Genomic DNA, 14,101 nt, shown 5'->3' with positions numbered 1-14,101 from the left:
AAAAAGCTCTAAATGTTTCTAGGAAAGTAGCATTTGAATCTGTTTTTGTTCCATTATTAGCGAATATTATTTATTTATTTATTATCGAATATACCATTTACATTGGAACAAAATATAATATATACAATTTTTCAATGTAAGCATAACATTGGAAAATAATTAGTAAAGTTTAACAAAAACTAATAAGTAACCTGAATACAAACTAATATCACACAAATAGCAGTCTCTTTATCACATTTTTAAATTGTTCTAAGGACTGGAAAAATAAGTCCAGATCACTTTGGTACCTATTATACAGTCTCACCATATGAGTAAGAGGCTTGAAGTATTCATAATTAAATTGATGAAATGGTAGATGGAAGAACGAAGTATGCCTGGTTCCATGAAGAGTGTTAAGACCTAATCGATTTAAAAGTTCAGGGCAATTTATCAAATTATTAGCAATTTTGTAAAGGAATATTAGGCAAAAATAATCTTTTCGCCGATTCATAGAAACCATTTTCAAGTGATCAGCTATCATACTATAACTGTATGGGACAGAGAGGTCATGAAAAGCACTACGGTAATGATAGTGTTTACCAAATTTATGCTGAACACGATCAAGCTTGTGTATAGATGTTTGATAGTAAGGTCCCCATTCAAGTATTGCATATTCTAGTCTGGAGCGAATGAGACTATTAAAAAGAATTGGTAAAACAAAACATGAAAATTGAGAAGTGTTTCTAGTTATAAACCCTCATTGTTTAAATGCACTGTTTACTGTGACCTCCAGATGCTTACGAAATGTTAATTTACAATCAAAATAAACACCCAAATCCTTAACACAGTCCTGCCTAGACAGCTGAGTGTTATCAATGCTATAATCGTAATTTAAACTTGTTTGCTTCCTGTGAAAAGTAATAACACAACACTTATCAATGTTCAATTTTAATTCATTTAGTTTGCACCAATCGCTAAATCTTCTGAGATCCTCTTGTAGATGAATTTGATCATACTGACAAGTTGATAAATCATTAGCAAAGTTGAGAAATTTTGAATACTTAATGACTTTCTCAACATCGTTAACAAAGAGGACAAAAAGTAGAGTACCAATATGTGACCCCTGTGGTACTCCAGAGAGGACGTCAACAGATTAAGACAACACACCATTTATCTTAATGTTCTGGGTGTTACCCACAAGAAAACTATCATACCAATCAAGCCATTTGCCAGCTATACCAATGGCTCCTAATTTACTGAATAAATAACGATGATTTACTTTATCGAATGCCTTTGAGAAGTCAGTATAGATGCTGTCCACCTGGTACTTCCTCTCAAAGGCACCCAATATATCATCTTGGTAGACCAACAAGTTTGACACTGTGCTCCTCCCCCTTTGAAAGCCATGCTGTGGGGGTATTATTATATTATTTGTTAGTTTTGATAACTGAGAAGTCACTAGCTTGTCGAGAAGTTTTGGGATTGCTGACTGTATACAAATTTCTCTCACCAGTCATAAGAGATAAATTATAAAGATATTTTAGGAGCATAGCAGGAGAGCATAGACAGTGCTTTAATAATACCGGTGGGATTCCATCGGGCCCCGAGGAGAATTTGTTTGGAAGTTTTCTTAATTCATCAAAATTCATAGTGTCAACTTAAATTAGGTTTACAGTGTCAATGTATCTGACACAGCTTTCAAAATCTGAAATGGGAGCATCTTTATCATTCTCATATACACTAGAGAAGAACTCAGCAAAAAGGTTAGCAATTTCGATATTGCCTTGTGCCCTTGTGTCACCTTGATACATTTATTGGAAGTAACTCGAAGATTTACAAAGTCTGTCAATATATCCCCAAAATTCCTTGGGGTTATTACTAAAATTTTTTTCAAGAGACGAAAAATGTTGTTTCTGACAAAGTGTATGTTCAACTTTACATTGATCACGCAGATTAGATAATTTAAACCTCAGATGAGCTTTTTCTTTTGAATAATAAGATCTTTAAGTTTTATTGAGAACCAAATTGGGAACTTGTAGGAACACTTGACAGCCTTCATAGGAACAACAATATGTAAACACTGATACATATAGCTGTAAAATCTTTGATAAGTCTCATTTATATTATTACAATGGTATAATGCATCCCAATTAACTGAAGACAGATAAAGGTTAACATAACTAAAATTACAGTTTTTGAAATCATAAACATAGTCTTCATAAAAAACCGACTCTTTAAAATAGCCAATAGGGATAAAAAATTCATATGGCTTATGCCTGAATGAATATGAATATGGCACCCATTGTGAACATAGCTTTTTAAAACCCAATATTTTAGTCAAAATATTGCTTGCATTACTCAGTGAGATGCCTAGTACTTCTACTTAATCTCTTGTAGTCAATCGATAATTTTCCAATACGATATCATGTATTTTTTCGACGAGTTCTGGAGCTGTTGCTGTTTTTGGATGTCCTTGACGTGAATTGCCTTTAAAGCTTGTACGACCACGTTTAAACTTGTCATTTTATTTTTCTACTGGACAAATTAAAGACGTAGAGCCCTATTATACTTTCAACATTCGCTCATGAATTCTCTTTGTTTAATCCTTTCTTGATTTTTTCCATTATAAAAAATAACATGACATGTCCACACCAGATGTCTTGTAAAGAAAGAATGAATTGACGCATTGAGATAAAAGTTTAGATACCAAATAAAGAGTGTACTAATAGAACAAAATTTATGCTAGTAACAATTCAAAACTTATTTAACATCGTATTAACCAGATTTAGCCATACGGCTCACACTCTCTCTAAGGGGAAAATGCACTCATCCCAGATATCTACAGTATTAAAAGGATTGAGCTCTGGTTGGACTCTTTCCATGTTATCCAGTCCTAGGTGACTTGGTACCTTGGTGTATCTCCCAAAAATTTTCTCACGCATCTGGACGTCGAAAGTAGCACAGCTTTCTGTATGATCTTATATAGATGTTTATAAAGACCTAGCTTTTTTATGTTTTCTAGGAGGTTCTTTGAAATGACTCCAGTGGTAGAAAGAGTAAAAGCTATCGTCTGGGTACTTTCCATTCTCCATTGTCTCCTTATTTGTATTTCCAGATCTCTGTACTTGGCGATCTTTTTGTTGTACTTCACACGAAGATTATTGTTGTTAGGTATCGTTAGACAGCAAGAAGACATGAGGTAAAATATTACGAGCTGGGCAAATGCACAAAAATCTTGAAACAATGAAATATCCTAATGAATAAAAAAATAGTAGTTAATAAGATTACTGGAACTATATTTTTTGAGTAAAAAACTCCAACTACAAGTAGCAGGGAAGAAATAAATGAAACAGATCGAGAACCAATATACACTTTCTTTATGCTTTGTGCTACAAGCAACGACTTAGGTTTTAATTGCAATTTAATTCCTGAAAATACAACATATAAAGTTTTAGGAATTAAAGTGTAAACGTCCATCTGAAGGTGGATACTGGTTCATTTGATAAGGCTGTGAACGTCTACCAAAAGATTTGCAGCTTCATCTCTAACTTTGTGCGATCTCTCTTCATGATGATCATTTTTTTATGAAATGTGCTTTTGGATATTACGTTGTATATAAAACCTTTTAAGCAGACAATGCAATCTTAACCAGCTTCATTAATAAATAAAATTTTAAATTTTAAAATATAGCAAAAACATACTACATAGCAATATTGTTTTCATAGCGACATGAGTACAATTACTTACTACAATCGTTGTGCTACTTAGCTTCAACATCTACTTAGCTGGGAACATTAACTATGAGATCAGTTATAGTTAGTTTTTGTTTCGTTGTCAGAACGTTTTTGTCGATAAGGTTGATAATGTTTTTTAAGTCGATAAGGTAGATAATTTTTTTAATTAGGTACCTGACATCAGTATCAGAAATTCTAGAACTTTCTGATACTGAAAATGATGAACTACTGTTGTTCAGACGACGAACGACATTACCCGTTCGACTATCACAATAATAATGGTAACATGCAGTATGTACAGTAATCTTAGGAACAGTTTCATCTCTATTCCTTCGACCCGCCCCTTTCTGTCTTCGCCGAGTGTGTATTAATACACCGTAATTACCGTTTAGATTCTATGACATTAATTGTATTTTATATTTAGCATGTATTAAACAGTGGTTCATAGCGCCGTTGATACCGACGTCGCCAGGATTAAAGTTTTAATTTTTATTGTACATATTACCTAGGATCTAATTTTATTGTGTTATTTGTTTATTGCGAATATATTTTAATTAAAATAAACCTGCGTTTTACTGAGACTATTGTCTAGAATAGCTACCCACAAGTTGGAGCACGAGCAGAGGTAAAGCGTCACAAATTGGAGTCCGAGCAAAAATATATATGCCGCTCCGTCTAGCAACGACATACACGGGCTCAATAGCAGGTACCACGAGAAGTATGTCGTGGATATACCGCCTGCCCAAAGAGGAATTATAGCGCGAGGCTAAAAAGGTCGGCTTAGCTAAGAGACTATTTTTTAAGATCTCGGAGAACAACAGGTACGATCCCTAAAATACGACGAACTAATTTAAGAAATGTCAATTATCAGAAGTCAATTACAAGACCTAACAATACCGAGGCAAATAAAGCAAGCAGAGTTATTAAACCAAGTACGGAAGTGGAACACGCACTTCGATAAAAACATTCGGATGCAGTAGAGTTTATAGAAAGGATAAACGAAGTAAGCCAGGCCCACGAGAATGATAAAAAAAGATCTTCTAAGAGCATTGACAGAGTTGCTAGGAGATCATGTGTTGCTATAGTACCAAAACAACAGCAAAAATTGGAAGTTATGGACATACTTCAGCGAAGATTTTAAGAAATCTTTCTATCCCAGAGAATACTCGCTAGAAGTAGAGAAGCAAATCAGAAATAAAAACCAAAAGCAAAATGACTCAGCGGATAGATACATCACAGACATTCAAACATTAATTAGACGAGAAGGATCTTTTTCCAAAGATCAAGACCTGAAACGAATGTATAGAAATATTCTACCGTAATATAAACTTTATATTCGCCGTCAAGATTTTGAAGATTTAACTGAATTACAAGCCCAGGAATATGAAACCATAGAAGATGAAAAGACTCGAGTAAATCAAAATTCCCGTTTTACAACCAGCGAACAACGATTTTTGACATTTTGCATTATCAAAAATCTTCCAGAGTGTTAATTGATACAAGGACTATTCAAAAATAATGCCGGATACGCAATAGCACTGGCATATAAGGACTCTTTAGAGACTATAGCGGAAGAACAAAACTAGCGAACGGTTCATCAATGGAACTAAATAAGAAATTAGATACAGATAGCGAGATCGATAATTTACAAACCCGAAAATCATTCATAATAATGTCCGGATTAACAGAAGACGATCGAGATATGACTACACAACATCTGTAGCTTCGAGAAGAAGCTTGTAACGCTTTGAAGAACACTTCACAAAGTACAGAGCTAAAAAGATTCCTTAGAAAAGAATAAGGGAATTCAAGAAAGTAAGAGGATCCACTAACTTATACTATAAAGTACAAAATAAACTTCAAGAAGAACTGCAACTCCGTCAATAAGCCATATAGACGGCACAACCCCGCAACAACTTATAAAATAAAATATTAATATCTATATTTAAAAGCCTTAATTAAATTTACCTGAGCAGCCATTTCATTGTCAGTAAGTTCAACACCAGAATTCTTCATCTCAATTAGTAGTTGAAGAAAATCTGATCTAGAAGTCTTGTTCGCTACCCTGAGATCCAAAGCTTCTTTTAAAAATTTCATGAAGAATTCTTCAATATGATCTTGAATATTTACTATGCCTAAGATTTTTGATATTTTTGGATAACAGATGGTCATTAAAATACTAATTTGAGTTAGTACACTGAATTTGGTAAACAGATCTCTTCCCATTTTTCTAAAAATAGCACCCTCCTTGGAAAAACTTTGAGCTTGAATGCCATAAACTACATCTCCTACAATAAAAACAATTCTGTTAGAATAAAAATTCGCCCCTAACTTAAAAATCAACGGTTGAAGTGGCAAGGGTAAAGTATCCATTTGCTTATAGTTCACAACGAAGATATATATATATATATATATATATATATATATATATATATATATATATATAATATATATGTATGTGTTGTATATATCGCGTAGCATAACAGTCACTCTTGTCAGTTTCAGGCCCAGATAAAAGAAGGGGGTTATACCGACAGGCCGGCCCCCTATCCTATTTAAAAAAAACCCCATCAAAAGCCTTGGACCAGACAGAAAACTTTAACACGGACTAAGCTACAGAAAATGAATACGAATTGTAGAATTTGGAATATACAGGATTTCTCAAAAAAAAAATAAACGACGTAGACAGGTTAAATATTGGTATTGCAGTGCAAGAAACTCAATTTGGATTCCGTAATGGCGTAGGTACCCGTGAAGCACTATTTGCATTCAACGTACTAATCCAGAGATGCTTGGATGTGAACCAAGATATGTACGTCTGTTTCATAGACTACAACAAAGCTTTCGACAAAGTCCGCCACAAAGAGCTAATAGACATCCTCAAAGCAAAACAAATACAACACAATGACCTTTGAATTATAACAAATCTATATTATAAACAGCAGGCACACGTACGCATTAATGAACACACATCAGAAGAGTTCGAAGTTAAAAGAGGAGTGCGACAGGGGTGTGTATTGTCACCACTACTATTCAATGCATACTCTGAAGAAATTATGAAAAGAGCTCTTGAGGGAGAAACAGCAGGAATCAAGGTCAATGGAACACCAATTAACAACATTAGATATGCGGACGATACTATCATAATAACAGACAACCTCCGAGACCTCCAAAAGCTAATGAACAAGATAGTTGAGTATGGAGAGGAATATGGATTATCAATAAACACCAAGAAAACCAAATTTATGAGGATATCAAAAACCCAAAATAATGGCGAAAGCCTGACAATTAACGGTAGTGCTTTAGAACAAGTTGAAAACTACCACTATCTTGGCACAATAATTAATCACACAAACGATTACTCCAAAGAAATCAAAGTTCGAATAGAGAAAGCACGTACAAACTTCAATAAAATGAGAAAGGTACTTTGTGCAAGAGAACTAAAATTGGACTTGAGAGTTAGGCTGGCAAGGTGTTATATTTTCTCGACTCTGCTTTATGGGATAGAAGCATGGACACTTAACGCGTCGACTGGTAAAAAGTTGGAAGCATTTGAAATGTGGGTGTATAGAAGAATCCTGAAGATATCATGGACCGAGCATGTAACAAACAACGAAGTCATGAGAAGAATCAACAAAAGAATGGAAGTATTGGAAACCATCAAGACACGAAAGCTGCAATACCTGGGGCATGTTATGCGTAATGAGAGATACAACCTACTTCAATTGATTATACAAGGGGAAATCCAGGGCTAGAGAAGTGTAGGAAGAAGAAGAATCTCATGGTTGCGTAACTTGAGGGAATGGTACGGATGCACATCAAGTGAACTATTCAGAGCAGCAGCATATAAGATCAGAATAGCCATGATGATTGCCAACCTCCGTCGCGGAGATGGCACGTGAAGAAGAAGAAGAAGTGCAAACAGCAACCAATAAAAAAATGTAAAGGATCAGAAAGTTGGGGAAAATTTATGATCACTGCTATAGTGGGGTTCATAAAGAAAAGAGAACACAACAAGGTGTATTAATTATTATATACAGAAGATTTAGAAAATACATAATTTGGGAACCACTAAGTGAGCGCATAATAAAAGTTAATCTATCAACACAAAAATCCTAAAAATCAAATAAGAATGACTATATCAAATAAGAATGACGTCATCACAGTTGCCTTAGACTTATAAAGTGCCTTCGACACAATAAACAGAGCTGCTATTATTATAAAACTTGAGCAACTCAATTTAACGGGTTTTATTCTCACCTTTATAAACAATTTCTTACAAGAGAGATCATTCAAAGTAGTTGCAAAAGAGAAAACATCTACATCCCATATCTCACAAAATGGAGTCCCTCAAGGCTTAGTTCTCAGCTCCACACTATTCCTTCTTAGCATTAACGATATAAACTTTCTTGTTCTCCCTCCAATAAAATACTCAATATACGCAGATAATCTTGTTCTTTATTGTCAAGGTAAAGTTACAAGGAGCACATGCTACTCCAATACATTCTTAACAATATTCATAACTGTGTGCTATTAAAAAAATGAGAAAATTTTGTATTTGAAAAGAGTGATCACACTGTATATTTAATATTATTCTGAAGCTAATTGTTAATTTACTAATGTTTGTATTTTGAGAACGATTTCCGAAGTGGAAATTGAAACGTCAATAAACGTACTTTATGCTTTAATTATGGCTTATTCCCATTTAGATAGTAATTATCTGTATTATTTGGCATGTTTCAAAGATATTAAATTATTTTTAATACACAAATTTTCATTATCTTGGAAATTTAATTCGCAGCCCTTTAAATAATATATTACCGTTTTACTCAATAAACGTGTAAATATTTAAAAAATTAATAACTTTAGGCATATCAAACTTTGTGCAAACTCTTTATATTGAAAAAAAATATATTTAAAAATTCTGTAATATATAATGTGTTCCATTTAAAAAACACAACTTTGGTTCATTCCGTTGTTCTGACTGACCCTGTATAATTAAAAAAATTTAAATTATAGATATCTTAGTTAGACACCTTCTTCTTCTTAAGGTGCCATGCATTTCTGCGTAGGCGTCCACCGTACATCGTCTTGTCAGGTGAGATGTTAAATATTCTGGATTAAATAATTCTGTTTTTAGCAGCATTGCGAAGCATTTCATAGCTGTGGATTCCTGTCCATTGTCGAATATTGCGCAGCCATGACATTTTTTTACGTCCGAGACCTCTCCTACCCTCTATTTTCCCTTCGAGTATCAGTTGCTGAAAAGTGTATCGTTCTCCTCGTATAATGTGCCCCAAGTATGCAGTCTTCTTACTTTTCACATAATTAAAAAGTTCCCTATCCTGTAAGCCCGCTCTTCTGAGTACTTCCTCATTTCTGACCCTGTCCGTCCATGATATTCTGAGCATTCGACGCAGGCACCACATTTCGAACACTTCAAGTTTGTTAATGGAACTGGCCTTTAACGTCCATGCTTCCACTCCGCACAGGAGAACAGGCCACACGTAACACTTAAGCATCTTGTATCGGAGGTTGAAGTCCAATTTGCGATCAGTCAGAAACTTACGAAGCCTCAAAAAAGCATTTCTGGCTTGTTCAACTCTGCTCTTCATCTCATTCTCGGGGTCCCAACCCTCATTCAGCAAACATCCCAAGTATTCGAATTGCCTGACTTGTTCGATTTCTTCTCCAGAGACATATATCTTTGCGTTGGGGTAATCATTTCTACTTATAATCATCGACCCTGTCTTCTTGATATTTATTTTCAAACCCCGAGCTTCACTTGCAAGAGTTAGATCATTCAAAAGGCATTGAAGATCTTCGATGTTATCTGCCACTATGGCTGTATCATCGGCATACCTGATGTTATTAATAAATATGCCGTTAACTTTAATACCCTTATTAGAGTCTTCCACTGCTTCTGCGAAGGCTTTTTCTACGTATAAATTGAACAGCATTGGAGACAGTATACAACCTTGCCTTACTTCTTTTTTAATGGAGAAATCTTCTGTTTCGTTGGAATTTTGAAGACGTACTGTTGCTGTCTGATTCCAATACAGATTGGCAATGATTCTTATATCCTTTGCATCCAATCCCAACTCTTGTAGGTATTTTATCATCAATTCATGTTTTACATTATCGAATGCTTTCTCGTAATCGATGAAACAGATAAAAACATCCTTTCTTTGATCTAAACAATTCTGTATCAATGTTTGCATACTAAAGATCGCTTCTCTCGTGCCAAGTCCATTTTTGAAACCAAACTGACTCCATCCACTGACCTCTTCACATTTCTTAAACAATCTAGTGTGAAGTATTCTCAGGAAAAGTTTCAAAAAGTGACTCATTAGGCTTATTAGTCGGTGGTCCTTGCAGAAGTTCGCACGTGGTGTTTTTGGTAGGGCGATAAATGTAGATCGAAGCCAATCTTTTGGAATCTGGCCCGTATCGTAGATGTCGTTAAAGAGCTTGACAATAATGTCTAGGTTTTCTTCATCAAGTAACTTGATTGTTTCTGCGTACATATCATCTGGTCCTGGGGTTTTGTTACTTTTTAATAGTTTGATAGCGTGTACAATTTCAGCTTTCAAAATACTTGGGCCATACAAAAGGTCTCCCAGTTGTGGTGGTTTTTGTGTTCTGTCATCATTGAACAAATTGGCTGTGTACATTTTCCAAGTATTAAGTATATCGCTAGGGTCCGTTATTAATTCATTTTGGTCATTATGTATACCAGTGACTTGTTTTTTCTTGAAGACACCAGCAATTTCCTTAATTTTCTTGTGAAGATTGAAGCTGTCGCCGAGTTTATATAGGCTTTCAGCCTCGGCGCAAAGTGTAGTCATCCAGATCTCCTTTAGTGTAGTCATCCAGAACAGTTAGACATCAGTTATGTTTAAAACATTTTTTTATATATACTCCATAGTTTAGCCTTAATCAAAGAATGCCGGAGGTTTGGCGCACCCTATATATTCTTTTAATATATATATATATATATATATATATATATATATATATATATATATATATATATATATATATATATATATATATATGTGAGATCCTCAAGAACTCATCGGCAATAAACAAAAGAACCGACATCGACAATTTGAGCCAGGTTTACCACTCTCTCATCTTACGAAATAAATAATAACACCTATTCTTTAGTTTAAATTTGGCTTGTTTTCCATTCAAAATAATAACACAATTATCCCCTATTTCCAAGTTTCATTAAAACATAAATTAAAAATAATATATCAAATATTTCCGCCATACAAATCCACCCGTCCAACTAATAATGCAATGACCCCTGTAGAAGTTCATAATTGTCTCAAACCTTGGAATTTGGTGACATATGGCCCTTAAAAAAATTTTTCGGTATCGCGTCACGTTGTTTGCATAGATTGCAATAAATCAGAGCTTTGTTTGCCTTCAGTGGAGAACCATCTAAATGAAGCCAAATGTTCGGTTAAAAATTTTTAAATCTACGAATATGAACATTATTTTCTGCAGAGTTTGTGTGTTTTTTGTTTTTTTTTTTGTTTAAGTTAGTTTTAAATAATGAGTAAAGGTTACAGTAGATATAATAACATCGGTAATATACTACATATTGAGTTGTAAGTTATGAACTATAAACATCTGTATTTCTTATAAACTCTATGTCAACTGTTAGATTTTAGAGAACTGATGAAGCTTTAGAAATATAAAGCGAAACGTCTTTGATAAACTTATGAAGTAGTTGACTTCTTTTTTATTTGGCAACCTGAATGACCGATTAAACCTCTGAATTCACTAGTTGAATACTTTAGAAATATATGTATATATATATATATATATATATATATATATATATATATATATATATATATATGTGTGTGTGTGTGTGTGTGTATGATAAATTTAGTAATTCATCGTATGTTATTTCTGCGTTAAACTTAACATTTTTTTAGAAAGGCTCTTTTATCTGTTTTTATAAAGAACGGGTTCTTCTCATGGTCCTACAGGAAAATAGTCACTTTACAAATAGTGATTATTGTTCAACTGAATTAGTGTCATTAATTTAAATAACTGTTTAGTACAAAAACCATTTACTTACCAATAATATCGGTGGTATAACAAGCTACATTCTCAAATATATCAACATCTACATCCTGGTCAACGTATCGTTTCAAACTTGACTTTAAATCTTCACTGCATTTTTTTACAGTTTCGAAAAAGAATCTCATCTTTGCAGAAGTGAAAATGTTCGTAAATTTGGCCTAAAATAATGTTTCTTTTATTGTCTGAACATATTGGTTATAACAATAAGAATCTAAGTAGAACTAAGGATCACCAAGGACCTATAAGTACACAAAAGAAATGAAGATAATGTAAGGAGTAGGGTAGATTTGTGTTTTCTCCCCACTACTGTTCAGCATTTATGTAAAAAAGATATTTCAGCTTGCACAAGTCAACGAACAGGCATTAAAATCAATGGTTTTCCTATTAATAACCTAGAGCAGCCATACTCACTATGCGGCCTGTGGGCCGCATGCGACCCTCGGAGCTATATTTCGCGGCCCTCAGGCTGCTAGGTCGTGAAACAAAATTTGCGAGTTATAATATAATTATGTTTTCTCTCTTTCTCCAATGGCGCTACAGCCCAAATCTGGCCTTGGTCTTCTCCAAACTATGCCTCCAACCTTGTCGGTCCCGCGCCGATCTTCTCCAAGTTCTCACGTCTAGCAAATTTTGCACGTCCGCTGCCACTTCATCCTCCCATCTTTTCCGTGGCCTTCCTTTTGGTCTTGCGCCCTGCATTTTACTATCAAGAGCTCTTTTCGGCAATCTTTCTGTCTCCATTCTTACAACATGACCAGCCCAGCAAAGTCTCTGAAGTTTAACGCTTAACTTAATTATGTTTGTATTTATATATTTAATCAGATTACAGTAGTGTAGAGCGGCGCCAAGCATTGTACCGCATTTCGCACTAGTCATCTTTACCCCCACCACAGTGGCACTGGCCGGCCAGTAAAGATGTTTCAAAACCTTGTGGACCTCGTAAATACACATGCCCGAAAAAATAAGTGGACCCTAAAAACATTTACCATTTTAATTTCATAGGAAATTAGGCGACAGGGTAGGATTTGCACGTGCTAATGATGTCGAGTATTTCCAATAAACATGACATAATATTGTTTCTTTAATCTTAAACCTCCTCTTCTTAAACCCAAAAGAAGGATTGTGTTCTTAAAGAAGATTTTTTGGGCATGATTCCTATGACTGGACAAACTCGAGGTATTGATTATTTGAACACAATAGTAAATTTTTTGAACTAGCATAGCATTGATTTGAAAAAGATTTTTTCTGTGTGTACTGATGGTTGCCCATCAATGTTGGGGCGAAATATAGGGTTTGTTCAGCTGTTGAAAAAACACTTGGGAAATGATAATTTATTGAGTTTCCATTGAATCATTCATCAAGAAAGCTTAGCTGCTAAATTTGGTGAAAATTTCAGCTATGTTATGAAAACACTTGTAAAGATTGTAAATGTCATAAGATCAAATGAACTAAACCACAGAGTTTCAAGAATTTTTGAAAGAACTATGTCGCAATATGGGGACATTCTTTAACACACAGAAGTGAGATGGCTGAGTAAGGGTAAAGTTTTGGAACGTTTCTTTAGCATTCGACATGAGATTACTCTTTTTTGGTTACAAAGAATAAAGAGTTTCCTGATAATCATAATTTTAGTTGGTGGCTTAAAGTAGCGTTTCTCACTGATACAATAAGCATTATGAATGAAACATTGACCAAATTGCAAGCAGACTACAATAAAATTGTAACGAAAATGATGAGTATTGTGTTTTCACTGGAGCAGAAGCTGAATACGTATATTGAAGAATTGTCAAATGAAGATTATTCCAGCTTTCCTTCCGTTAAAGCACTGTTTGATGAAAATCCAGATGAAAGTCAAGAGATTTCTGACGTACCAAAGCTGTTAGCAGACCTAAAGGATGAAATGTCTGTGAGGTTTAGTGAGTTCAGGAAGTTCCAAGAACCATTTCGCTTGGTGGAAAATCCATGGGCAATAACAACAGCAAATCATCGTTCTGGATACGAAGCCAGGGATTTGAAGAATGAGTTATAGATCTTCAGAACGATACAGAGCTCAAAAGTATTTTTAAAGAAAAAAAGAAGAAAAAAGATCTCTATAAGTTTTGGGAAGCAGTTGAAAATGACAAATTTCCTAACTTAATTGACTGTGCTCAGAAAATTTGTGTATTTTTGCATCTACATATGTCTGTGAATCTACATTCAGTAATCTGAAGTTCATAAAAAACAAGTAAAGATCTAGGCTATCTAGTGAGAACGTTGAAAACATTCTTAGAATTTCAGTTTCTTCC

General features: G+C 34.4%; 1 protein-coding gene across 1 annotated transcript in view; it reads right to left on the bottom strand.

Annotated features, from left to right (window-relative positions):
* The window catches only part of LOC140445280 (probable cytochrome P450 6a13), a 70,515-nt gene that overhangs the window by 27,468 nt on the left and 28,946 nt on the right, over positions 1-14,101 (bottom strand). Inside the window, exons 3-4 of the mRNA XM_072537209.1 lie at positions 11,812-11,974; positions 5,682-6,001 (exon numbers count right to left, since the gene is read on the bottom strand). Coding sequence (XP_072393310.1) covers positions 5,682-6,001; positions 11,812-11,974 — 483 coding nt within the window. The remainder of the gene's footprint in view (positions 1-5,681; positions 6,002-11,811; positions 11,975-14,101) is intronic.

The sequence above is a fragment of the Diabrotica undecimpunctata genome, chromosome 7, assembly GCF_040954645.1.
Source record: "Diabrotica undecimpunctata isolate CICGRU chromosome 7, icDiaUnde3, whole genome shotgun sequence".
Taxonomy (NCBI): domain Eukaryota; kingdom Metazoa; phylum Arthropoda; class Insecta; order Coleoptera; family Chrysomelidae; genus Diabrotica; species Diabrotica undecimpunctata.
The sequence above is the reverse complement of the archived record's forward strand: the minus strand, read 5'-3'. Positions and strand labels throughout refer to the sequence as shown.